Here is a 26,600-nt window from a genome sequence, read left to right as displayed (position 1 = left end):
TCCATCCATCATCCATCCATCCATCCATCCATCCATCCATCATCCATCCATCCACCCCTCCGTCCATCCATCATCCATCCATCCATCCATCCATCCATCCATCCATCCATCCATCCATCCTCGACAAGGTCTTACTATGCAGTTAGTTCAGCCTGGCCTTGAACTCATGCATAGGCCAGGCTGGTCTCAAACACATACCAATCTTCCTGCCTCAGTCTCCCAGTGCTGGGATTATAGTCATGGACCACCATGCCCAGGATTAAACTCAGTCCCGATTAAGACTTAACCACAATGGCATATAGTCTTTTTGTGACAATTTCTGAACAGTTCTTTAACAGGGCAGACGTTCCTTAAAGTTCCTGAGATGCCACATAATATGCTCTGAACCAAGGAGAAAGCCAGAGAGCCCAGGGCAGGGCCAAGCTGGACATGGGGCTAAGTAGAGCATGGTAGAGGGCAACGACAGTCCCAGGTTCTCCAACGATGGGGATGCGAGGGTCCCTTTAGCCCAGAGTTCAAGGCCAGCTGGGGCAACATAATGAGACCAAACTCAAAAAATTAAAAAATTAAGTCTTGGGCTTGAGTCCTGGCTCTGCTTCTTACTAGGAGACCCTGGGCAAACACTGAATGTCTGCCTCAATGAACACATCTGTAAAATAGGGATAACTACATCAGTGCCAATGTAGTGTGAAAAGAAGTAAGAGGGGAACATACGGGACACTGGTGCCATGCCTGTCACAGTCTCTCCTGGGGGACAAGACTGACTGACAGCACCTTAGGGCCAAGGCAGCTTCAGTACAGACCACTTCCTGATGGCGAGAGGAAAGCCTGAGTCTGGAAAAAGGGCGGCACCTGACCGGGTGACAGCCATCTTCTTCTTGTCTTGTGGGAGCCACTGCTGACCAACTATATTCCAAAGCACACAATTAAACGGCCCTTTTCTCTTTGAAGGGCCTGGTGAGCGCTCTGTAATGATGCTCTTTCAAGGGCTGGTGACATAGCTCAGTGTACTAAGCACAGTGTACTTGGGCGAGCACAGGGGCCGGGGTTCGATCCCCAGGACCATGCGCCCCATCAACACTGCCCCCAGGACGCTGAGCCAGCCACTGAGACTGGGCGTAGTAGTGCATGCCTGTAATCCCAGCCCTGGGGAGGATGAAAACTGGAGGATTACTGAGTCTGAGCTGCATAGTGAGACCCTGTACCAAATACATTTAAAAAAAAGACGCTCTTTCGTCGTACACACTCCATTTACCTGCAACACAGCAGCCACTCGGTAAATATAAATGAAAGGTGAAGTATTCTTAAAGAACTACAGTTTTCAAAATAAATATTTAAGCGACTATATGAGTTAATCCTCAGGCCCAGATTACAGGCTGGAAGGCTCAGCTGGATCACTGAGGGAAGAGCCAGCAGTAGCTCCTGGCCTGTCACCCACACAGGTGCCCAGCCGCCTGCTGGAGAGAAGTTGTGGTCACGTGTGTGCCCATCTGGGCCTCGACATCAAGACTCACAAATCCTCACTCCAGACTTAGTACAGACAAAAACACGTAGAGAAGGAGCAAAGGCTGGATGTAGCTCAGTGGCAGAGGGCTCGCCCAGCACGTACAAGGCCGCGTTCACACCCCAGTACCACAAGGGGGGCAGAGAAGCACTGTCCCTGAGATACCACATAAAATGCTGAGCAGATCTGAATAAATGAAAAAGGTGATCGGGGCTGTTTCTCTATTATTCTCTTCACACTGCTGTTTCCTAAGCACCTCCCCCCTCCCAGCTCACACGTACACAGGGCTGCATGCGTGTGTATGCATCTCACGCTGTCTTTTGGGAACACTGACACCTGCAGCCTCACCCGCACGCTCACCTGGCTGGATCTGGAGCCAAACTCTCCCGCCACCACCTCCTCCTCTGCATCCAGGTCAGTGGCTGCCAGGACTTTCTGTAGGAGCTGCTGTTGCTCCTCTTTTGTGGAAAACGCCAAGTCTTCCTCCTCCATGCCAGCAAGCTTGGTGATCACCTGCAAACCCAGCAGCAGCTCTGTCTCTGTCCTCTCCCCCTCAGCTGGCTCCTCCCGGGGCTAATCATTCTGCTCACTTCCTTCCCAGCCAGCCAGGTAGCCAACAAGGCAGCGCTCCTCCCTAGCATTCCAGGGACCAGCCTAGTGAAAGACAAGGGACTCTGGAGGGATCTGCTGCCTGCACGCAGCATCTAATGGCCCTGTTCAGAAGATTGACAGGAACCTCAGTGACTGGCAAATGCGTGGTTTTCTTGTCCTGCCCCATGTAAGGGCAGAGAAGCAAGGTGGTACCCTTTGACAAGCACGCCTCGCCACACTGCACCTGAACCCTGCACTTCCAGTGACAGTAACCACAAAGTGACGGAAGCCCGTCCAGAATTACCAGCCAGCACTTCTGTAAGCGAGCAGAGACAGCTGGGCTTCCGTGTCTGCAGCAATCACTTACTGTCAGGCCTGCCTCTCCCTGCAGAAAGCCATCCCACGCCAATTCTCATGATGTTAACTGAGGCCACGTGTCAGGGACAAGGGTCTGACTGAGTCCTTCAGGTGGCCAGATACCCAGAGTGCAGACAGCAGGGCCCGCCTGCTGGGCTCCACCACTCTAGGTTACCACTCTCGGGACTTCCTGGCTGCCTGGAGCAAGGAGCTCGGCCAACACAGATGTGCCTCTCCCTGGGCTGACTGTGTCACTTTCTGTTACCCACGGTGCTGCCATCAGAAGACTCATGCAGAGCGATAACAAGTCACAATGCAAAGCCTCTAAAATCCAAGCATCCTGTGCTCTAGTCCAGCCTGGGGGGACTGAAGTGTCCCTGCCTGTGACTAGAAGGACAGAGGCCAGACAGCCCGCACCTCTGTCTTAGGCCACTAATGGAAGTGTTCACCAGCTCCTAAAGGAACATCACTGAGGACTGTAGGCACAGCTCGGGGTTGTGTAGAAGAGGCCTGGGGCCCAGCCCTACCACACACACACTCACACACAAACACACACGCACACAAGCTCCCGAACAGGTGGCCTTTTGACAATTGAAAGCCTGAGAACCAGACGTTCTAGGAACACCCTTTTGGTGGAGCACCAGGGAACTTCCTTCCCACAAATGAAGTCCTGTGTGACACTAAGTCTTGTCATAAACATCACAGTTATGTCAAAAGGAAAGTGGCCACCAAGGATGGTGGGAGGGGAAGGGCTGTGAACAGAATGAAGGCGCGTCATGTGTGAAGACATGCCATGTGTGAAGGTGTGTCATGTGATGGTATGTCACATACCTGAGCCAACTCCCTGATGAATGTCATCGCTACATACTGTAAACATGCACTAATACAAATTTTAAAAAGTAAACATCTTAGACAGTGAATGTTGGACAAGCTTCAGAGCCCCCACACCATGCAGAGCCCTCGTGTGCAATACGGGCCAACTCTGCTGTCGGGGCTGCATACTATGTCCCTGGAATGGGACCCCAAGGGCTCAGCCGCAGCGCTGGCCATGGACCCCCAGCACCTCAGCGCTGCTAGGCTCGCACTCCATTCGTCAGTAACTAGTGATGCCCCTAGCAATTCATGCAGAGACAAAGGAGTCAGATCCAAGGCGTGCCCCACGCTGACGCCCACTTCTCTTGCAGGGCAGTACTGAAAAGGTCACCGCGAGACCTACCTTAAAGCTGTAACCCTGATCAACCAGGAATCTCTGTCGCTTGGTGGAGTAAGCCATTTCCTGCGTGTCCTGGGACACAAGCGAGTAGAAGAAGGCATTGTACTCCTCCGCAACCATCCCTGTGGAAGAAGCCATGGAGAAAGATGCCATCAGCCAGGGGAAGGCAGGCGGCTTGGGTCTGAGGCTCAGAAGCAGCACTGAGCAGGAAAGCTCTGCGGGCAGGGCACGATCACCTGACTTCCAATAGAGCCTTCTGTGCGTCTAAGAACAGAAACCCAAGAGGTCAAGCACAGAACCAGAACGTGCAAAGTCTGCCAGGCACCCCTGCCAAGGCACTGGTATCCAGAACATACCACCAACTACCGCAACCAACAAGACAACCAATCATAAATTGGGCAAAGGGTCTGAGCAGGCATTTCTCCGACAGCAGTAAGTAAATGGCCAGGAACCACGTGACCCACTGAGCATCAGCAAAATGAGGGCCACCGCGAAACGCGAACCAAAACCACAAAGCGCTACTAGCTGGCCTCCACCCGACGGCAGACTGAAAGAGATAACCACAACTCCTGTCAGGCTGTGAGAGAAACTCAACTCTCACACCCCGCTGGTGAGTAAGTCATTACTATACAAGCCCGGAATTCCACTCCCAGGTACATATCCAAGAGAACTGAAGACATCCACACAGAAGTCTGCGTGCATATCACAGCACCACTATCCCACGAGCTAAAACGGCGGAAGCTCGAGGGCTCATCAATAGAGGGATGGATATACAAAACGCAACACGTTCGTACAGGGGGTTAGCTGGCAATTGGCTAATCCTTTTCAAAATATTCTACTAATGTTTATTTTAGCTTGCATGAAATGTCCATAGTAAGTACAAAGGGACAAAAGCAGTTTGGTGATTAGGAGCAAGGGGCATAGGAGGTGGACATGGTGGCAGACGCCTATGATCCCAGCGCCTGGGTGGCTAAGACAGGAGGACCACTGTGAGTTCAAGGCCCGCCTGAGCTGCATATTGATACCCTGTCTCAGATCAAAAGCTGCAGGGGGCGGGGGGCAGCGGCAATGTGGGGTGACTGCTAACAAGGAAAGTGTGATCTTTCTTAGGTGAAGAGAAATTACTTTGTAACTACATTAAAAACCATTAAGTGTGGGAGGCTGAGGCAGGATGACTGTGAATTCAAGGTCAGGCGGGCCTACTAGGTGAGTTGAAGGTCAGCCCGTACTGTATAGTGAAACCCTATCTCAAAAAGACAAAAAAAAAAAGGAAAAAACCACTAAGCATATACTTTACATAGATTACAGGCATTCAAAATCCCACTTTTAAATGAAAGAAAACCCCTATTTGTTATAGAAATTTTATTACAGAAAATATTTCAGGCTAAAAAGCCTGATCCTTCAGGAAAATCACACATTTCTGCTTTTCAGATTAAATGTCAGCAGGTTAAGCACCTAAAACTGACCTAGAATCCAAAGTTTGTCTTATAGGAGCTCAAAGATACATAAAGTGACCAAATATCATATTCAAATAGCACTTTCACTAAAAAAATGTAATTTTTCTTGGCAGAACCCGGGGATTGAATTCAGGCCCCTGCGCTTGCCAGAGGAGTGCTTATTCTACTGAGCCATCTTCCGAGCCCTAGAAAATGTAATTTTTAAAAACTCATGTATTTGGTGCAGGGTCTCACGATGCAGCTCAGACTTGCAGTGATCCTCCCATTTCAGCCTCTCAGCGCCGGGATACAGGTGTGTGTGTCACAACACCCAGCTATGGTGGTGGCTCTGCAGGCCTAGGATGGAGCCAGCATGGCATCAGGTGCCAGGGATCGAACCTGGTCCAGGGTCCAGGGTCCAGGGAGATGGCTCAGTAGAATAAGCGCTTCCCTGGCAAGTGCAAGGGCCTGAGTTCAATCCCCGGTTCCGCAAAAAAAAGATCCTGGCTCCTTGTGTTTGCCAGGCAGGCACTTAGACTGCTGAGCTATCTCCTCAGCCAAGAAAATGTAATTCTAATTAAAGTCAAATGCATTTTTAAACTAGATTTGCTTTCCACATGGTGAAGAGCATGGAACAAATAATAAGTTACTGTTGTATTTGCTAGTAGGCTATACTCCTTGTCAACTTTTAAAATTTAGGCTATCTAGCAACCTACTGTATTCTGTCATGTTAACTGTAATCATAAGCTGCCTCTCAAACAGATCTGAGTAAGGTATCACACTAATCTTGCCATTTTCAAACATCCTAGCAGTCCAGATGCCTCCTGGGGCAACAACCAAATGCTGAGAGGGCAGGCCTGTGTCCTTGCCACAGGAGGTGTGCAGCCACAGCAGCAGGTGCAACCACCTACCTGCAGCGTGTCAGGCGCTGCCAGGCCACATGATGGGGCCTGGGGTCCCCTTACTTAAGCAGTCTGCACGTCCTCAATCAGAGCCCGGGCGGCAGGATTTCTCCCCTCCCTCTGCAATCCTGCCTATCTATCCCTGCTGCCCAGCCAAACCCTCTCCTTCCCCGATGGGACATCCACTGTGGCCCTTCCTTGTCTCCCCCAAGAAGCACTGTAGCTCCAACTGCCCAGCCCTCAGCACTGGGTCAATTCCAGGCTGCTGCCCAGAAAATAACCCATATTCACCCTCACAGCCTTAAAGATACTGAGGGCGGGAGCTCTTGGTCCCTGCTTTGGGACGCTCTCCCCTCAGGCTCTCCCCAGTCCCAGGACAGAGCTGCCGTCTGGAAATCACTGTGCCTCAGCCCCTGGGCCTGCCCACCAGCAGCAGAAAGAAGGCTTTACCTTTTTTGGCTCTGAGCACCCGCCCGAGCCTTTGCGCCTCCTGCCGCCTAGAGCCACCGTGAGAGGAGATCTGAATGAGGACATTTGCTTCGGGCAGGTCAAATGATGTGTCACCTACCTACAAGAAAAAAAAATTAACTGGCCCAGAATTCAAAACTATGTATTTTTATCTATTTATTTTTTTAATAGCACTTGGGGGTAGAAGCCAGGACATTGGGCATGCTAAGCACACCGTCTACCACTGAGTTACATCCCTAGCCCTGGCCTAAATTTAAATCAGCGCTGCACAAGCACAACAACACATCTCCCTCATACCAAGGTCCTTCTGTGGCAGGCAGGGTGGAGCAGTGGTCTCAGACAGGCTTCTTCAGACCGAGTGAGCCCGAGAGCCTGAACCACACCACTGCCGACTGACTCGCTGGGTGTGGGGGCAGCACACTCACCTGCCATTGCTTGGTTTGCTTGGTCTCTGAAAGCCCCCGTACTCTTACCCGGCGCCCAGCAAGGCTGGCAGCAGCTACGCAGGACAATGCAACCTGGGCTGCCCCTCCATGGAGCCCTGATGGCTGGGTCTCCCCAGCATGTGGGACGTGGCGCATCACCTGGCAGGGAGCTCTTACTTCTGGGCCTCAGGGGTGCCTTCACCTCACTGACTCCGGGGCAGGGGAAAGCCCCGGAGCCCAGCTGGGCCTGCCTCCACTACGGGAGCCTAGGTCCAGGACAGAGGCAGCCCAGCACCAACTGACAGCTTCATCCGAATTCCCACTTCCCACTGCCCACAGGTATCAGCCCCAGCCCTGGCCCTAACCAACACCACCAACTCACTGTCCAGGAATCCCAGACCCTCCATGGTGCCACACAAACCTTGGATATGAAGATGGTGTTGATTTTAGGGTTGTGCTTGAAATTCTGGAGAATTTGCATCCTCTCTCCTTGGGATGTAGGCCCATAGATATAGGGTCTGGAGAAGAAGCACAGAAAGACCAGATCATATCTTGGTTACCCACGTTTTCTTTCACTCTACTCTCCATCAGGCTGCACACCAGCACTGACTGCAGCCCCACCCTACCTGCACCCCAGCATCCCTCACACTAGGTCCAGGCCTGCCGCTCTTAGGGACTCCCTCCTTTCTTTTTCCATTGAACTTTCTCCAGCTTCAACATCTGTCCTCTAGGCAAAGTTTATACAAAGGAGGATCCTCACTTTCATGAAGCCCAAGTAGATGCTGCAAAGAAAACATTCTTGGGCCTGGGAGATAGCTCAGTGGAATAAGCACCTGCCTGGTAAGTGCAAGGTCCTGAGATTGATCCCTGGTACCAAAAAAAAAAATTCTTAGGTCTAAACCATTCTATTAGAAGTTAAGAAGCAAGGCCTAGGATCCATACAATCATTTCAGAAGGAAATAAAAATAAAACACTTTCTACATTTAATGGGTAGGTACAAAAAAGACAAGGTTACAAACAAAAGTTGTAGCTATCATTCCACTACACACAGTTGGCTGCCCTTCCCTGGGTCAGGCTGGCTTGGCACGGACAGCGCCAAGGAGATAAACATCCCCTGCAGCAGATGTGCAGGAGGCTACAGCCAGGAGTGAGCTGTGGGAGTCTCACTGGGGGAATCTGGATGGACACTGCAGGGAGGGGGAGGAGAGATGGCTGCGACACGGCAGTAAATACAGACACCTTCTTGTTGCCTCACTTAAATCCACACTAGTGTGACAGCAAAGGACTAACAGGACACAACTTCATAAGGAGAGCAGAAGAAATAAGAGGAGATGAGCAGAACGGGTAACACCTTGGATGGTGAAAAGCAGAAGGATGTAGGCGCAGTAACTCCGCTAACACACAGAAAGCGGCAGCCTGAGCTGGCGGGGGAACGACAGCACGGAGCAACTTTCCAAGGCGACTTGCCATAGTTCTGTGCAAGACACAGAAGGCCGGACAGCGAGAGCCCAGGTGCACTGGAGGTGCAGCGTGGGGGCAGGTGGCCGACAGCAGGCCCGGGGGTACGAGGAGCAGAGACCCCACCACAGCAGGCCTGGCCCTCTGCATCTGCAGGACGCTGGAGGAGGCGCCCTGCAGGTTCCGACAGGGAAGGGCAGCACCCAGGCTGCCGGCAGAGCAGGACGAGACAGAGTGCAGCACGGCAGGCGGTGCACCCTCAGGGTGTGCGCTCCCTCCCTCCCACATGCTGGTGCCCTGGAGGACAGAAAAGACCTAGGATGCGGCAGCACCTGGCAGCTTCTTCACAAACTACCAAGTGCCAGTCACTCTACAGTGAAGCGCACAAGTCGGCAAGCACACTGAGCAGTACAGAAGAGCCTACTGGCTTCTTAGTGACCAAATTTCAAAAATACAATTTCAGAGATGGGCACAGTGGCACCCACCTCTAAGCCCAGGGGAGGCAAGGCAGGAGGACTGCAGGTTCCAGCCTGTCCTGGGCAACGTGGGGACTTAAAAAATAAAAAGGGCTGGAGATGCAGCTCAGGGCTCCGCATGTGAAGCTTTCTCCAGACCCCTACACTCTTTTCTTCCAGTGTTTTTGGTTTCATTGTTTTTAACCCCTGCCTTTAAAGTCCTTCTCAGTTTTGGTAATCCCCACTTCAGTGCAAAGGCCCTGGGTTGAACACCAATAGTGCTGAAAAAAAAAAGGAAAGGAAAGGGAAAGGGGTGGGGGCCAATTTCTATTTGCTCCCTGACCATACCTTCAAAAGAACTGAGATCTGCCTCTGCCCAGGACCCTGCATGTGGCACCCCTCAGGGCACCCAAAGCGCCCACAGGAAAGGCACAGCCTCTCTCACTTCCTATGCAGGCAGCTGACCACTGCGGGCTCTACACATGGGACGGGTTCTGGACTGGTGAGGACACTGCAAGAGGCCCCCGAGCCTCCTGTCCGGATGCTGGGCCACACCTGGACACTAGCCCGGCTTACCGTGCCTTCCTAGCCCACAGGCCACCCTGCTCAGGGGCCACTCCGCCTGCAGTGCTCATTCAGCCTGAGAGCTCAGATGCCCCCTTACAGCGCCTCTGGAGCCCAGATCTGACATCGCGTCCCACCAGCTCAGCTCGCCCTCTGCTCTCTGGGCTCACATGACCAGCCTCCCCTTCTCTATGCATTCCAAGCTCTAACTCCAACCGTCTGCTTCTCGGTTTTGCCTGGTTCCTGGGAATTGGAGCTCGAGACCCAGACGCACAGATCCCAAGACACTCCTAAGCACGTCAAGAAAGAAACAGGCACCTTCTTCGTTCTCAGTGGAGATGGTAACTGGCCTACAGCAACTCTAAACGCTTGATTCTTACTTGTTCAGCCGAATAGCATATTCCTTCAAGGCAAACACGTTGTCAGCAAAGACAATAATCTTATCATTTCTCCTTTCATGAAACTTGATCAGAAACTGGCAAGCTCGGAACTTGTTGGGGTTCATGGTGTAGAGCAAGATTCGTTTCTTGGTTTTGATTGCCACATACTCCCGGTAAAACTCGGGCGACATTGGGCACCAAACCTGGGAGGCAGTAAGAATCGAGTCATCTGCAAGTTTAAGCATCACATACTTACAAACTTTGGAAGCCCACTCACTTAGCAGAATTAGCTTTATAATAACACTAAAGGTATAAGAATTATATTTTAATATACAGCAATCCCTTTATCTGTGGCTTCAATTACCTGCAGTCAACAGTGGCCTGAAAATATTAAAAATTCCAGAAATTCACACATTTTAACTTGTACCTGTTCTCAGCAGCATAACACAATCGCAGGAGAAGCCACGAGATTCTGCCCAGGATGTCCACCCTGGGCACGACGGCTTTGTCCACCCTGTACCACAACCTGCCTGCGAAGCATCTGGGAAGCATCGCAGCTCTACGATCAGCTGCCCAAGTGCCACAGCAGGTCTGTTCAAGTCACCCTTGTTTTATTTAATCATGGCCCCCGGCACAAAAGCAGCGATACACCCAATTTGGACACACCAAAGAGAAGTTCTAAAGGATTCCCTTTAAGTGAAAAGGTGCCAGTTCTCAACCTAACAGAACAGAATTGCATGCTAAGGTTGCTAAAATCTATGACAAATACAAACCTCCAATCTGCAAACATGAAGGAAAATAGTTCACACTAATTTTTCTGCCTACTTCACATTGCAAGAAGCGCAGCCATAATGCAGAAGTGCTTAGCTAAAATGGAAAAGGCATTGATTATAGGATTTGGTTCCATACGCGATTACTGGCACCCACTGGGAGTCGTCAGACAAATCTACTGCAGTTAAGAATAAACTATAGGGGCTGGGGAGATGGCTCAGTGGAATAAGCACTTCTCTGGCAAGTGCAAGGGCCTGAGTTCAATCCCCGGTTCCGGAAAAAAAAAAAAAAAAAAGAATGAACTATAAATATACACTTGTATATCTGTTCTTTTTATTGATAGGCAGTCAATAGTTGTGTTTAGCTTCCCTGTATGGAGTTAACACGTCTTAATTTCCTTTTCCATCCCCTTCTCGCCCCTCTCCATCACTTGACATCCTTCCCACTTGAGAAAGCTCTCCCTACTTCCTGTGATAGTATCTTTTATCTTGCTTGTCTTTATTTGTAAGTGGAGTCTCATAATGACAAAGTACCACTGGATGGAAGGAATTAAAAATAGGCATTAGGGGCTGGGAAGATGGCTCAGTGGAATAAGCGCTTCCCTGGCAAGCACAAGGGCCTGAGTTCAAGCCCCGTTTCCACAAAAATAAATAAATAAATAAATAAATAAATAAAAATAGGCATGCTCCCCAATGATACAACTAATGACCATGATGGCCACACCACTGCCCCTGACCCCCACAAGCAGTTGGGAAAGGTCTCTCCCACCGTGGCAACAACATAGGCCAACACTGCATGGTACATCTATGGCCATGTTATAAAAGACCAACCAAACCATCTGTCTCAACTCTCCAGCCCTATTTGAGTATTTTCCTAAGTTTACTATCAATCATAGGAAGTAAGACTTCTGTGCACCTGGGGGCCTGCCCCTTAGCTCAGTTCCTTAAGTGGCTGCTTCGGCAAAACAGTCAGGCTCAGGTTGCTGTGGTTCGATCCCCACAACTGAAGCCAGCCAAACCTGCCCTGAAGGCATTCGGAGAAAAAAAAAAAAAAAGACTTCTGTGCACCCTAAAATCTCTCCAGTCCTAACGGAGCTGAGCAGCACATGATGGCTCTGGGGTAAACCCTCCTGCCCGCGTGAGTCTCGGCAGACAGTGATCATGCGACTTCCAGCAACTGACCAACTGCTCCTTGTCAGGGCCTCCGCTTCCACAGAGCTGACAAGGGGAGAGGTGACCCCGGGGGGACAAAGTGAGCACTCTGAACAGTGTGGGCAGCCAAGAAGACTGCTCAAAGGCCGTCAGTGATCATCCACCCCACTATGCGCAGCACTAGGGAGGCTGAGATAGGAGGATCACCAAGACTCGGAGCTGTAGAGCAAGACCCTGTACCAAATAAATAAATAAACAAATGCCTCCCCCCCATTATTCACTGCACAGGCTTGTTTACAAATGCAAAATGTTCCATTTTAATGGTCTTTTTATTCTGCTCTTAGCACCAGGGACTGTATCCGAAGGGAGTTTACCACTGAGCTACATCCCCAGCCCTTTTCACCGCTTATTTCAAGACAGGGTGTCACTAAGTTGCCCAGGCTGGCCTCAAACTCAAAGCGATCCTCCTGCCTCAACCTACTTAAGCAGCTGGGAGTCCACATACCACCACACTCAGATTAACTGCAAAATCTGGCCACCTCAAATGCACACGCAAGGAGAAGTTAAGAAGCATGGAATGGCCCTGCAGGGGCACACCCTGCTGCTCTAAAGGTTACTGAGCAAGCTGGGTGTGATGGCGCTGACTTATTACCCCAGCTGCTCAGGCAGGGGAGGCAGGAGGATTGCAAGTTTAAGTCCAGCCTGGGAATCTCAGCAAAATCCTACTGCAAAAAAATTTAATCAATTAATTAATTTAAAAAATTTTTAATGTAACTCAGCATTACAGTCTTGCCTAGTACTTGTGAGGCCCTAGTTTTAGTCCCCAGTACCATAAAACAAAACAGAAAAAAAAAAGAGTGAAGAGATATTTAAGAACAAACAGTGATTTTAAGGATTTGTTTATAAGAGAAAAAAAAAAAAAAAAAAAAAAAAAAAAGGAACAGTACAAAAAGTGTCTACAATGTGGCTCTTTTGTGTAGGAAAGTAAAAATAAAGATCAACCCTAAGGGCCAGGCAGATAGCTCAGTGAATTAAAGTGCCTGCTTAGGCAGACACCGGGGCCAGGGGTTCAATTCCCTGCCTGTTGTGTGGGCCCCGCAGCCAGGGCATGCTGAGCTGGAGACTGAGACTGGGGGTGGTGGCGCACGCCTGTACTCCCAGCACTCAGGGGGATGTAAACAGGAGGATCACCATGAGTGCGATCTGTGTAGTGAGACCCTGCAGGCCCCACACTAAATACACTAAAAAAAAAAAAAGATCAACCTTAATACATACCAAAATATTCCAGCCACATAAGAGGGGAAAAAATACCCACATAAACCACGGTGCTTTTCAACAACTAAAACAAAATGCTGAGCTATGTACTCTGAGGCCACAGACAAACTGAAGTCAGACACTGAACTCTAGTTTTACTTATCATAGTGGTACCACTTAGCAACTCTGAAGCTCCAAGCTGGGCATGGTAGTGTTTGCCTGCAATCCCAGAACTCAGAAGGCTAAGGCAGGAGGACCACCTCAAGTTGGAGGCCAGCCTAGGATACACAGTGAGTCCCAGGCTAGCCTCAACTATGACAGTGAGACCCTATTTCAAAAAGTAAATAGATAAAAAATTTAAAAACCCTGAAATATATATATATAGTCATATTCTAGAATTCTAGAGCCCAACCATATTGTAAAGTTCTTACTGTCTCAGAAAGGAATTATAAACATGGAAAGAGGGAAAGTTAGAAAAATACTGTGGTGTTGGTTTCCACCAAACGTATCATCATAAAGTCATGGTTTTAGTGTGTAGAAGCAGATAAGGTACAGATGTGTGCACGCAGGTGCACACACACACACACACACACACACACACACACACACACACGAGGTACAAGCACACCTCCTAGCTCTGCCCAGTGACTAAGCACAGCAGGCACAACCTAACGGTCATGAGTGCTCCCAGGACCCAGATGCTGGTTTTTAGTACAGACAGGACCCAGTTCTCATTGAAGAAATGGCTGAATTCAGGGCCAAAGAAGAGAAGGCATGAGATGAAGCTGGAGCACCTTACTGTGCCAGAACGCAAGGTCATGCTCAAAGAACGATGGGCTGCGCCAAGGACACAGAAGCCAGCAAGAAGGGGTCCCACTGGCCACATCTGGAGCCACTGGAGCCTCCAGAGTTCAATGGCAGGCCACTCTCAAGGGCTTCTCTTGTGCTGCTGACACGCGGAAGGAAACTCAGACACACGGCAACTCTGTAGTATTAGAAATGCCCTAAACGTGGATTGGAGGAATTGAGGGATGGGGTGGGAAGCGTGCAAGGGATGAACAGCACTGGTGTGTAAATGAAGCCCCAATAAAGCTCTCAGGAAAACAACCTGGCAACTCAACTGTCTTCAACATCAGAGAAGACTGCTATTTTTGCTGCCACGCAGTACTCCAGCCTCACCCAACTGCACACCTCTACCTTGGAATACTGCACTGTGCTTCAAAGTAATGAACTCCAGCCACCTGTAGCACCCAAGAAATATACTCATTCCACAAGGCACAACTATACTGAGAAAAGACAGAAGGTGTAAAAGGACATTTTGACCTGATTCTGCCTACATGAGTTCTTTAAAATAAAAACAGGCAAACACAGATAGGTGGTAAAATAATAAAAGTGAGAGACCAGCAAACCCAAGTTCAATGATGGTATTTACAGCAACAAGCGGAAAGAAGACCCAAGTGGAGAAGAGGAGAAGGCCTCCGAGGTGCCAGCAACACCGCTGCTCGGCGGGTGGCGAGCCCACAGACACAGAGGGAGGGCGAGGGCTTTCTCATCACGGAGAGGCTGTCCAGGCTCATCACAGCCACCACCTCCGAGAGGCCCCCCACCTTTCAGGACAAAGGCCACCCTACTCTCACACTGAGTGAAGTGTTGCAAAGGAGTTTTTGGTTGTTCCTTCCAAGGTCTAACTTTTTTTTTCATGTATTTGGTACAGGGTCTATGGGTGTACAGGGGCTCAGTACGACGATAGGACTCATAGTGAATCTCCTGTTTCAGCCTCCCAAGTGCTGGGATTACACATGTGCACAACCACACTCAGCCTCAATCCTCAACTCAGCATGCCCTCGGGGCGGGGCCAGCACGGCACACCGGGGATCTAACTTTAGCCGCTGTGCTCTTCCTAAGCAGGCGCTTTAGTCCACTGAGCTATCTGGCCAGCCCCTAAGATCTAAATTTGAACAAAGATTTTTTTTTAATCTTTTATTTATTTACTTATTTAGTACACGGTCTCACTACACAGATCAAACTCGTAGTGATCTTCCTATCTCAGGCTCCCCAGCACTGGGATCACATGGGTGCACTACAATGCCCAATTTTGGTGGCCAGCACAGAGCACCCGGGAACCCTGAGCCGGCATGCAGACCAGGAATGGAATCTAGGTCCTTACCCTAGTCAGGCAGGCGCTTAGACTGCAGCGCTATCTCCCCAGCCCCAAACGAGGACTTTGAACATCTATCTGTATAGATATATACTACAAAATAGTATTAGTAAAAGGTATTCTAAAGAGAGAAAATGGGGCCAGCAACATAGCTCAGCAGACTAAGCACCTGCTTAGGCAAGTGCAGGGACCAGGGTTCCATCCCTGGTACCGCATGCAGCGCCAGATCCACCCCCCAGGTGCCCTGAGCCAGTGTCCCAGCGTGGCGGTGCATGCCTGTAATACCAGCGCTGGGGAGGCTGAAAACAAGAGGATCACTACAGAGTCTGATCTGTGTAGTGAGACCCCGTACAAAAGAGAGAAAATGATCAAGGCCACAGTCTATCTAGGGCTTTGACAATGGGAGTGGCTTCAGGTGTCGCCCAGGAAGCACCCCCAAGGATGTATGGATAGATCATCCCAGAGGCTCACTGACAGGAGGAGGTGGCCTGCATCAGCATCCTGATTTCATGACTGACTGGGGGACCCAGAGAAAGGCTCTTCTTGCACTCAGCTATGAAGTAGACATAACACTGCCCCCTTCAGGTTAGGAAGCACCCTGCAGGAAGAAGTGGTTGGCCTGATTCTCTGGCCATGGAAGAAGCCCTTCCCAGGCACCCCCAGTGCAACCCCCTTACCTCAGCACACTGGACTTTTGCAATATAGCCATTGTTCTGCAGCTCCATCCAGTTGGCTTCATAGAGTTTGGGCCCAATCAAAAAATTTAAGTCGACAATTTTGTCATCTTCCCGGACAAGGGTTGCCGTCAAACCCAGCTTGCAGTGGGCCTGCACGATGGTGAGCACCCGGCGGAACATCTTGGCTGGGGAGCAGTGGGAGGACTCAGTCACAAACAGCAGCACACCACATGGAGTCTGGCAACTTTCCACCTCTTCCACCCATTACCTAACATTCTGGCCCCTGCCTTAATGTGTAGCAGCTCAAATCACACGTCTAAAGTCACATGTGTGACCGTCTCTTCCCTAACTTTCCCCACCTCAATGAATACCCACGCCACCCTTGCTCTGCGCGTGCCTAAGCCTGTGTGTCACCCTTGGCCTCTTCCTTCCTCCAATCCCACAGGTGGCCTCCACTGCCTGTCCCAAGTCAGGCTGCCTTCATCTTCCTTCACTCTCACGGGCCAACCCTGCCGGGATCCTCCAAGCTCATCTCACTGTCCCCACAGTGCTTCCTCTGTCTGTTCTCAGCTCAGTAGCCAGAGGGATCTTTTCATGGACAGGCTCAGATAAGCGTCTGCTCTGCCTCTAGATGGTTTCTGATCCATTCAGACTAGCAGCTAAGATTTCTGCCATGGCATACAAGGTGCCTGCCACAAGACCTGCCCTGACAGGTCCTTCTGCTCCAGCCTTGCCTGCTCTCCCTCTACTTGCCTCTGCCACTGTGTGCTATTATATAAATATACCAACTCCACACAAGGAATGTAATCATTATGGACTGCAAACATGGACTCACAAAAAAAATTGAATAAATTTTAAACAAATAGGAGGAGCACATAAGCCCAGGAATTTAAGACCAGCCTGGGCAACAGAGTGAAATCCTGTCTCAAAAAAAAGTCTGCTTACAGTGAGGGAAGGAACAAACTACTGATAAATGCTACCAGATGGGTAAACCACTTTACAGAAGGAAAAAAAAACCAAACATAAGAAAATGATCTGTTCCCATGAAAGTTGCCAGAAAAAGTAAATTTAGAGACAGGAAGAAGTTCAGTGGTTGCCTACAGCTAGCAAAGAAAACAGGGAGGGCCAGTGAGATAGCTCAGCAGACTAAGTCCCTGCTTAGGCAAGCACAGGGACCAGGGTTCAATCCCTGGCACCACACGCCACTCTGGTTCAACCTCCAGGCATGCTGAGTTGGCCACGGAGACCGGGAATGGTGGCGCACGCCTGTAACCGCAGCACTGGGGAGGCTGAAAACAGGAGGATCACTATGAGTCTGAGCTGCGTAGCGATACCCTGTACCAAATACATTTTTAAAAAAAGGAAAAAACAGGACAGACTATATGGGTCCAGGGAGATGGTCTAAAACTGGATCATAGTGAGTGGTGCAAGACACCATAAATGACTGAAACCCACTAGACTGTACACACAATGGGTGATTGTACAGCACATCAACGAGTTAGTAAAGCTGCTTCAGAAACAAAGAAGTTTTGATTGGAACATATGGTGAATGCCCAATTTTTGTTTTAAATTTCAATACAGGAGCCAGAGTCACACTGTCCACTCTTGTCCCCTTCTGAAGCAGTGACAAAGTCCTCTAAGGTCCTTCTAAGGACCAACTCGTCAGCCTTCAAAGAAAACACAATACTATCCCAAGAGCAGTGCAGTGGTCCCAGCCTGGCTTCAGAGAACCATAAAAGTCGGGTAAGGTATGCTGAACTGCAGCAGTAAGAGAAATGGAAGAAGAAAAAATGACTTCTCAGGACCAGGGATTAGGGGAGGTAAGAATGTGAACAGCCACTTGCTGCCTGACACCACCCAGTCCTGGGCTTCGACGCCCTTTAAAAGCTTTACCGAGCCAGCATCTCCAGCTCACCGAGTGGACTGCACAGCAGCTCCCCCAAGCCATAATGCAGTCCGCTTTCACCCGCACAAGGACAGACAGCACGCTCCGGCCTGCTCACCTGGAATGGTGTGCACCTCGTCGAGGATCATGAGGCCCCACTCCTGGGTCTTCAGCCACTCCATGACTCGCTCCGCCTCCCACGACCTTTTGGTGGTGTGGCCCAGCATGGAGTAAGTGCTGATAGCAATGGAGCAGCCGATGGGCTTGTCCTTGGCATCCGAGGTGAAGCGGCAGATCTGGCTGTCATCGATGGTGGACCACATCTTGAACTGGGCTTTCCACTGCTCCACAGACACAGCCGAGTTGCCCAGCACCAGACAGCGTTTTCTGACAGTGCACGCGGCAGTCACACCAACCAAGGACTTTCCAGCACCTAGGAGAAACCAAGGGGAGAGCCTGTCCATGGCCAGGCAGATGACTCGGCACAGGGACCTCAGCCACTTCTCACAGCAGTCCTCACCACTGCTGTCTGCGAGACGTTTCCTGCTGCAGCCTGCTTCTCTCTTTACGACACGAAACGCCTGCTTCCCAAGCAAGCAAGCACCACTGGGTGCGGGTCCTTTCACAGCTCTCACGCGCGTACTCCTGAAATGGTGAAATCTCAAAACCAACCAGCGAAAGGAGACACCCTGTTACCAACACGTTACAGATAGAAAAGCAAGAGAAAGGACCTCGCTCGTCTGGGTGGTTCACACCTGTAATTCCAGCACGCTAGGAATTGAGAGACACCCTGTTTCAAAATGAAAAAATAAAAGGGCTGGGAATGTGGCTCAGTGTGAAGGCACTGGGTTCAGAAAACAGAACCCTCTTGCCAGGGGCTGTGGGACACTGACGCAGACACCACACACGAAGCACTCAGCCTACAAAGGACACAGCAAGTGACAGCTAGTCACTGTTACACAGAAAGCAGCGCTCAGAGCGCTAAGTGCACACTGCTCGCAAAGACAGAAAAGACAACGTTTCAAGCGCTCCCAGGTTTACCCCTCTCCCTGAAGATTATGATAAAGATCAAACGCCTTCATCATTTCCTCCTTTACCACCAAGATAACCCACAAAACTTTAAAAAGCAAATGCGCTGGGTATGGTGGCACAATGCATGTAATCCCAACACCAGGGAGGCTGAGGCAGGAAAATCACAGCAAGTTCGAGGTCAGCCTGAAATACACAGTAAGACTCTATCTTAAAAGACCAAAAAAACAAAACAAACAAACAAAAAACCCCACTAGAAAGCTGAAGTCCGAGACCCAACCCTGGAAACTCTGTCGAGGTGCAGTGCCCGGTGAGGATGCTATGGCCTCAAGCTGAGGAGCCAGGCGAGGAACTGACATTACTTAGGACTAAGATCAAAAAGGTATCATGGAACTGCTTTTTAGCCGTATGCCTCCACAGAAGCCATCCAGGAACAAGCAAGGGACCACACAAGGAAGGGAGCCTCTAAATCAATGCCTCATGAGGCTCATTCCACAGAATAAAAAAACTCACAGCACCTGCAGCACCACTGTCTGACCCGGCACCCACTCTAGCTTTCTTCTTTCTACCACTGTGCAAGATACGGCAGGTTTCTTAGCCACTCTGTTTACCACTAGTCCCCCTGGCTGAATGACACCTGTGCCCCAGGAGCGCAAACAAGCAGCCCACCGCAGCACACACAGATGTCATAGGTTCTTCACCACGGCCTCAGGGCCAGCCCGAGAGCTCAGCAGACTAAAGTGCCTGCTTAGGCAGAACGCAGCAGCCGGGGTTCAATTCCCAGCCTTCTGTGCTGGCCCTGCCCACAGGGCACACTGAGATGGAGACTGAGACTGGGCACAGTGGCACGCGCCTGTCATCAGGAGGGTCACTATGAAGCCAATCTACACAATGAGACTATGCAGACCCTGTCCTAACTACAAAAAAATAAAACCCAAATTCAAAAACCATGGTCTCAGCTGAGGCCTCCCTCAGCAAGCACCCAATACTCTGTCAAGCAAAGTCAGGCACAATAGCACACCCATGTAAACACAGTACTCGGGATGCTGAGGCAGGAAGACTGCAACTTTAAGGCTAGCCTGGGCTTCACTGTAAGACCCCTCAAATACACACACACACACACACACACACACACACACACACACACACACAAATCAAGGAATTATCTGACCTTGGACATTCACTGGCAAGGTGCAATTTAGTGAAAGGGGCAGAGGAACAGGAAATGACAACTGGCAAATCAAACACGGTGATCGGGCCACCTTCTTCGGTCACAGCCCACTTACCACAAGGAAGCACAATGACCCCTGAGCGCGCACGCCCATTCCCAAACATCTTCCGCAGACTCTTCTCCTGATAGGGCCTGAGGACAGCTGTGGGTTTCAGGTCAATGTTGATATCAGGGTTGACAGAATCATTCCGGAAGTCATATTCTGCCAACAGGGGGTACTCCAGATGGATGCAACGTTTCTGGAGTTCTTCAATCATTTCCTGGGGAGAGACAGTGTAAAGAAAGTATCAAAATCTTGTTAATGGCAAAATGTGCTCACAACCAACGTATATTCTACCAATGGTCAAAAACTGCATTTTATCTAGACAAATACAATTTTGATCTGCCTCACTGACAACTACGCAAAAGCACAAAAAAAGTAACCTCAACTAGCAACACTCACACTGAGCATTAATCAGAAGCAAAAGGGTCCCTAGACACCGTTTCTCTCATCTCAAGGAAGCTGTGCAGATGGGGCGCCCAGGCCGAGGACCAGGCCTCCCACTCCATCAGGAGGAACAGTGTGACAGCCCTCAGGTCACGAGGGCAACTGAGGAACACAAAGGGGCCCTCCCCTGGCCGACTGGAGAGGGGGTGAGGTAGGAAAGGACTAGCTCTGACACTTGCCTGGGAAAGGAGCTCAGGACCATTCGCTAACCTGCTTGACTTCAAAGGATACTGTCTGTGTCTCTTCTTCTTCCTCCTCATCCTTGTCCATTTGCTCATAGAAGTCAAACAGGTCCATGGGGATGTCAGACTTGCCCTGTGGATCTGTCACCCGGGATGTAGAAGGCCCACTACTGCCTTCTGCCGTCTTAGATATCTGTAGGAGAAAGATAGGATTCTGGACCTGCTCACGCTGAACCCTCTTGTTACCAAGCAAGAGCTCAAGTTGCCAAGGCAGGAAGAAAACAGTGGGGCTACTAGATGGGCAGTGCTGGGTTAAGGAGCGAGCCCACACCCAGCCACCAGGTGGCCCCGATGCCCACGCACAGCAGATTTGCTTGTGAAGGTCTCTGTGATGAGTTCAGTGGCCTCTCCCTCAGCATTCCTCAGGCGGCATTCCCGGATCACAGCGTCTTGAAGAAGATGCTGGATGACATCGGGGTGGGAGCTTTCAACAAAGTACCTATAAGAAGGGGAGGAAGGTGGTTCCTACTGACCAGCACACCACTTCCAGAGGATTTTACCACCAATTTGATTCAGTGATCTGGAAATAGTAGCCTCATGACCCTTTTTCTCTCCCATGCTCTGTGTTAAATTGGAGCTATGAGCTGGTCATAAAATAATGCAAGAGTTGTGGGGAAATCCCTACTCCGAAATCAAGTCAGCAGGTGTCAGAGCCCCAGTTCTGTGACAAATGAGAACACAGCAGCTGGTAAATGGGTTTCCTGCTTGGGCCACATTTCTGTTCCTTTCACCTGTGCTTTATCTCCCCTAAAGCAGGGAGCAAGATGTTGGCGCACTAACACCGGCTCCTGCCCACAGCCTTTCTTCCCTCCTGGTATACAGAGGGGGGGAAATACTTTGGATAAGCCTCTCACGTACTCTTACCTGTTGTGCTTCAGGACCAGCTTGACTTTCCCATAGCTGACAGTACACAACTGCAAGTAGACATAACACCAAAGAGGCAAAATCAGCAACGAGACACTCCGGTAGTGACCTCCCACTGGTCACGTTTTACCACCCACCAAGCAAGCAGAGTTGAAAATCTTTAGGAAAACCCAACATACAAACCTAAAGCTCTTAGGTCTGCCCTTGTGGAGCTTTTTCTTTTTTCTTTTTCTTTTTCTTTTTTTTTTTTTTTGGAGGAGCTGGGGCTTGAACTTAGACCCTTGTGCTTGCCAGGGAAGCACTTATTCTACTGAACCATCTCCCCAGCCCCCCTTGTGGAGCTTTTTCAACTGGCTTTACTGTTCTCTGAGACAGGGTCTCACTATGTAGTTCAGGCTGGACTTGAACTCACTATGTGGCCCAGGCTGGCCTCAATTTTGTGTCAATTCTCCTGCATCCGTCTCCCGAGGGCTAGGATCACAAGTGTGTGGCACCTGGCCGGCTTCTGCTTTACTGACAACAAAACTTTCCTCCTGCCCGGCTAATGCTCGTGCACATCTCGTAATCTATAAACACTGCTGAAAGCCTTGGGGCGTTTCCTATTTCCCTTTCCTCCCAGCCCACGGCCACATCAGCGCGACTGCAGCTCCCAGCACATGGCTTGCTGAGTAGGAGCTTAGTACTTAGCTGCAGGATACATAAGATGCAAAGTCTGCTGGCCTTCCTACCTATGTTCCTATTTCCCAACTCAAATATAAGCTTCCCAAATGGTAGGAAATGGGGTTAAATGCTCCCAGGTTCCCATTCCTACCAGAAGGAGGGAATCCCGGAGAGGCACTGTGCGGTAGCTATGAACACTTCCCACTCTAACCCTGAGCTGCCACCTGCGCTGCCGCCGTAATGCTAGTAGCACAAGCCTACTCCCACGCCATGTCCCTGCAGGCAGCTCTCAGCCAAGACCACACCTTGTGTGCAGGCTGGTGCAGACTCAGTTCAGGAGTGCTCTCCCCGGGCCAGGGCACCCTTCCACATCACAACAAGGAACTCCCTCCAGTCCTCTTATCAGCTTCTCTGAGACTGGGTGCCCACGGCACCCCTGTATCATTCCAAAAACAGGGTTTGTATCAGACTTCCTGTGATATCACCCAAGGACAACAAAAGCCACCATCCATCTCTTCTGAGCAGCATTCACCCATGTTCAACCTCGGTTCTCATGGAACCCTTTCCACTTCAACATCTGAAGTTCTTTTTTTTTCTCTTTCCCTAATGAACTCACTGACTATGGGTCCATACAGATATTTAGCGTTCAGTTCGCCACCTTTATTGGTCATCCCAGGCTGCCATAACAAGGCACCACGTAGACTGGGGGGCTTAAACAACATTTATTTTCTTAAAAGTTCTGTAGATTAAAAGGAAGCACATGATCGGGGTACCAGTGGATTCAGTTTCCAGTGGCAGCTCTCTTCCTGGCCTGTAGATGACCACTTTCTTACTGTGTACTAACAGGACAGGAAGAGAGACACAGCTCTCTAGTGTCTCATGACACGTAGCCTACTGGATGGGTCCCACGTTTAGGACCTCAGTTAGTCTTACCAAATACGATCACACTGAAGGTTGGGGCTTCCACACACACATTTTGGAAGAGCACAGTCAGGCTACAACAGCACCCATGTGCTCCCAGGTAACCCAGTCCAGAAGGTGCCCAAACCGGCACTCCCACCACTTCAGGGCCCACGCCTGGGAGCAGCTCAGACACCCAGCCTCGGCCAGAACACAAGGCTGACTCTGCAGGCACAGCAGTCAGGGTGATCAGTGAGTGTGCTTCCCCCAGGAGGCACGAGGGCACGTGTTCATGGCTGTCTCTGGGTAACAACATGCGCCTCCTACACCCACTCTGCCCACACTATCGAGGCAGGCACAGGGCCCCTCTTGCCTTAATAAACTGAAGAATTCCATCAGGGACCCCAGTCTTGCTGAGCTTCCTGAGGTACTCAGTGATGTCACTGGTTTGCAATCCAACGCTGACAGCTGCATACAGCGAGTAGGCAGTTAGTTTGTATTCGTGCACATGGGTTGGCCGGCACACCGGTTCTGCGATAGCCACCAGGAAGTCTTGAGCATATTTGTAAACTGGAGAAAAGGCTTCCAAGAAGATGTGGCCATCAGGAGCCTGACAAACATCAGGTGAACAAAACAGACAGTTAGACTTCCCCTTATCACTATCAAGAAAGAATAAGCTGCCCAACATCAGGAGAAATTTTTGCAACCAATTCTTCAGACAACAGTGGATCCTGTTAGTTTGTCAGGTACAGGAGAGTAGGAAGAAACAAACAAACAAAAGGTTTCCAAAGTAGAATCTGTTTCCCACTGATCTTCATAGGAAAATCTTCTCCACCTTACCGGGAGCAGCTAAAATTAACTTTTATCTACAACTGACAGTAGAACATTAATTACCTTACACTGAGCAAAAGGCAGACTACCAATGTCTGCCACTAATTTGAAGAATAATGACATAAAATATTACACCATAAATGCAGATTTAAGTCTTCCTAATGGGTACAGCAATGGAAGGAGTAAAAGGAAAGGTCAGGGATGAAGCAGTCAGACCAGCCAGCACAGGTACCCGTGGCTGTTCAGAACTGCGTAGGAAAGCTGTCCTCCTGGCTTTGCAGGGCAGTATCCTGGCTTTTTTAGGGCCGTGCCAAAATGTAACCGACGACGCAGACTTTCGCGGGCGCTCACCACCCAGAGGGGCCGGGAGGCGTGGTCGTCCTTCAGCGGCATCTGCGATCTGTAGTCCTTGGCCCCATACTCATCCACTTTGGTGCCGGACTCATCCACCTGCTTGCCGGCCGCCGAAGGCACGGCCTCCTGAGAGTCATTCCCAGGGGTGTCGTCTTCCTCTTCCTCCTCGTACTCATAGTGCCGCTTCTTGGACTTCTTCTTGTCTGCAGACACAGACACAAAGCTGAGCCCGCGGACGAGCCTCGGGTCCCTCCGCGCGGCGCGGCGGCATCTCGCGGGAGCCCGGCGGCGTCTCGCGGGAGCCCGGCAGCAGCCACGCCCCCCCTGCGCCCCGACCTCCTAGTGAGGCCGCTGCTCTTGGCAGCCCGAGTCCCTCCGCGCTCCCACCCGCCCAGGCGGCAGGGCTGCTCCCTGTCCAGCATCGCCCTCTGCCCCGCCGGGCGGGCGCTGCGACGAGGGGGAGCGGCCCGGGCAGCTCCGCCCGTGAGCGGCAGAGACGGGCGCGGAGAACGGGGAGGCCGCAGCGCGCCCGCGACCTCTCTCACCGCGGTCCGCGCGGTCTCGCTTGCCCATGTCAACGACGACAAACTCCAAGAAGGGCAGACAGCACGCGCCGACCGCGAAGCCGCCCTGCGAGGAACCTCGGTGGGCCCCACCGGAAGCGCAGCTCCACACGCAGGAAGTCCCGCCCAGGTCCGGGCGGAAGGGGCGGGCGAAGGCGAGCCCAGGCGCTTCCGGCAGGAGCGCGGCCGACGTTCTTACCTGCGCCGTACCTTGAGTTCCCGAGTGGGCGGGCGAGCTGCTTTCGTGGCTACCATAGGACGGTGAAATTAAGTTCTTTGTCTTCCTGGAGTTTAATTCTAAGAAAAGAAACCGGCAAGATAACTCAGCGGAGTAAAGTGCCTGCTTAGGCAAACTTAGGCAAGCTCAGGGACCACGGTTGGATCCCCAGCGCCACCGGCCGCGCCAGCCGTCCCCCAGGCTGGGTTGAGCGGCCAGAGCCCGGGCGTGGTGGCCCGCGCCAGTAATCCCAGCGCTGGGGAGGCTGGAAACGGGAGGATCACTGTGGGTCCATGCTACATAGTGAGACCCTGTAACAACCGAATACATTTGTTAGGGTTTGTGTCTAGTTGTTCCCCCAAAGCCTCATGCAGTCATGGGGTGAGGACTTCTAGAGTTTGTGTTAATTCATGATCCACTGGGATTATGTGTGATCCAAGACTGGGATTATGGGTTTTAGTACTGCTGGGATTACCCATAGGTGGGTAAATACTGGGAGGTACCCATAGGTGTGAGTACTTCCCCTACCCTGGGGCAGGTAATTTGTGTTACAATGTAAGGTGGGAAGAGAAGCTAGCTGCTTGAGCTGCTGCTACCCCTCCCTTGCACTCTTGCTCTTTGCTTCCCCCATGAAAGGTTGCTTTCTGCTATGTGCTGCTCTGCGTTGGACCCAGCTGAGTATGGACTGAAACCTCCAGTAGCTGAGCTAAATAAACCTTTCCTTCCTTCATTTTGAGTGTCGGGTATTTGTCCCAGCAACGAGAGAAAAGTAACTAAGACAACATTAAAATCAATAAAAAGTCAGAGGGAGAAATAAATCCAGTGCTTAATGCTCCAAAGGAAGATAAAACCAGAGCCCAGAAAAGAGCCATTCTAAATAGCAAGGTCCTGGACTGTCTCTGGGGTTATGTGAGCAAACACCTGAAGACAGTGAGGCAGTGTCCTGTGTAGGATACAAACTGGAGATCACATGCGGAACACGGAGTGGTGCAGCGTAGTCGTCCTGGAGCCAAGCCACACCGTATCAGAACAAGACAGGTTACAAAGAAGTGCAGAAGAAGCCGGGCCGTCCCACTCTGAAGAGGGGCCTGTTAGTCTGGCCTTCCTGAAGATTCTGATGCCCAAGTTTGAGGACCAATGATGGGGAGCCTTGTAAGCCATGGGTTTCAGTTTTATTGTGAAATGGAAAAACAGTGGGGAGTTTTAAGCAGGAAAAAAATTTAAGAGACAATCTGATTTAGTATAAATGGATTACTCTGCACTAGCTGTATTGAACACAGACTGACAGGTTCAGGGGCACCTTTTATAGCAGTCCTGTTGAGACGCCAGAGACTTTGCCAGGGAAGTGGGACTCAAAGTGATGAAAATGCTTTCATTCTGCATGCATTCTGGAGGTGGAATGGATGAATGGAAATTGCTAAGTGATAAAGAGGAGTAAAGGGTAACTCCAAGATTTTTGCCCTCCCCAACTACAAAGATAATGTAGCTTAGGGAGGGTAAAGTTTTGGAGGATGCATTTGGACATCTGAAGGGTGAATGACTGTATTAGTCTGCTCAGTTTTCCATAACAAAT

The 26,600-nt window shown here is 50.6% G+C and overlaps 1 protein-coding gene across 2 annotated transcripts in view; it reads right to left on the bottom strand.

Annotated features, from left to right (window-relative positions):
* The window catches only part of Ercc3 (ERCC excision repair 3, TFIIH core complex helicase subunit), a 26,202-nt gene extending 968 nt beyond the window's left edge, over positions 1-25,234 (bottom strand). The window contains exons 1-14 of one of the 2 annotated variants that reach the window (XM_004626323.2): positions 24,793-25,231; positions 24,245-24,450; positions 23,436-23,672; positions 21,503-21,552; positions 20,942-21,077; positions 20,607-20,771; positions 19,965-20,169; positions 17,768-18,082; positions 15,765-15,949; positions 9,754-9,956; positions 7,318-7,414; positions 6,454-6,571; positions 3,669-3,787; positions 1,865-2,017 (exon numbers count right to left, since the gene is read on the bottom strand). In XM_004626323.2, coding sequence (XP_004626380.1) covers positions 1,865-2,017; positions 3,669-3,787; positions 6,454-6,571; positions 7,318-7,414; positions 9,754-9,956; positions 15,765-15,949; positions 17,768-18,082; positions 19,965-20,169; positions 20,607-20,771; positions 20,942-21,077; positions 21,503-21,552; positions 23,436-23,672; positions 24,245-24,450; positions 24,793-24,820 — 2,217 coding nt within the window. In that variant the 5' untranslated portion in view covers positions 24,821-25,231. Of the gene's footprint in view, positions 1-1,864; positions 2,018-3,668; positions 3,790-6,453; positions 6,572-7,317; positions 7,415-9,753; positions 9,957-15,764; positions 15,950-17,767; positions 18,083-19,964; positions 20,170-20,606; positions 20,772-20,941; positions 21,078-21,502; positions 21,553-23,435; positions 23,673-24,244; positions 24,451-24,792 lie in introns of those variants that run through there. The other variant, XM_023709708.1, reaches the window with a different exon arrangement.
* Positions 25,235-26,600: the final 1,366 nt, after the last annotated feature.

This window comes from Octodon degus, unplaced genomic scaffold (genome assembly GCF_000260255.1).
Source record: "Octodon degus isolate 3935 unplaced genomic scaffold, OctDeg1.0 scaffold00014, whole genome shotgun sequence".
NCBI classification, from domain to species: domain Eukaryota; kingdom Metazoa; phylum Chordata; class Mammalia; order Rodentia; family Octodontidae; genus Octodon; species Octodon degus.
This window is presented reverse-complemented; position numbering and strand designations above follow the sequence as displayed.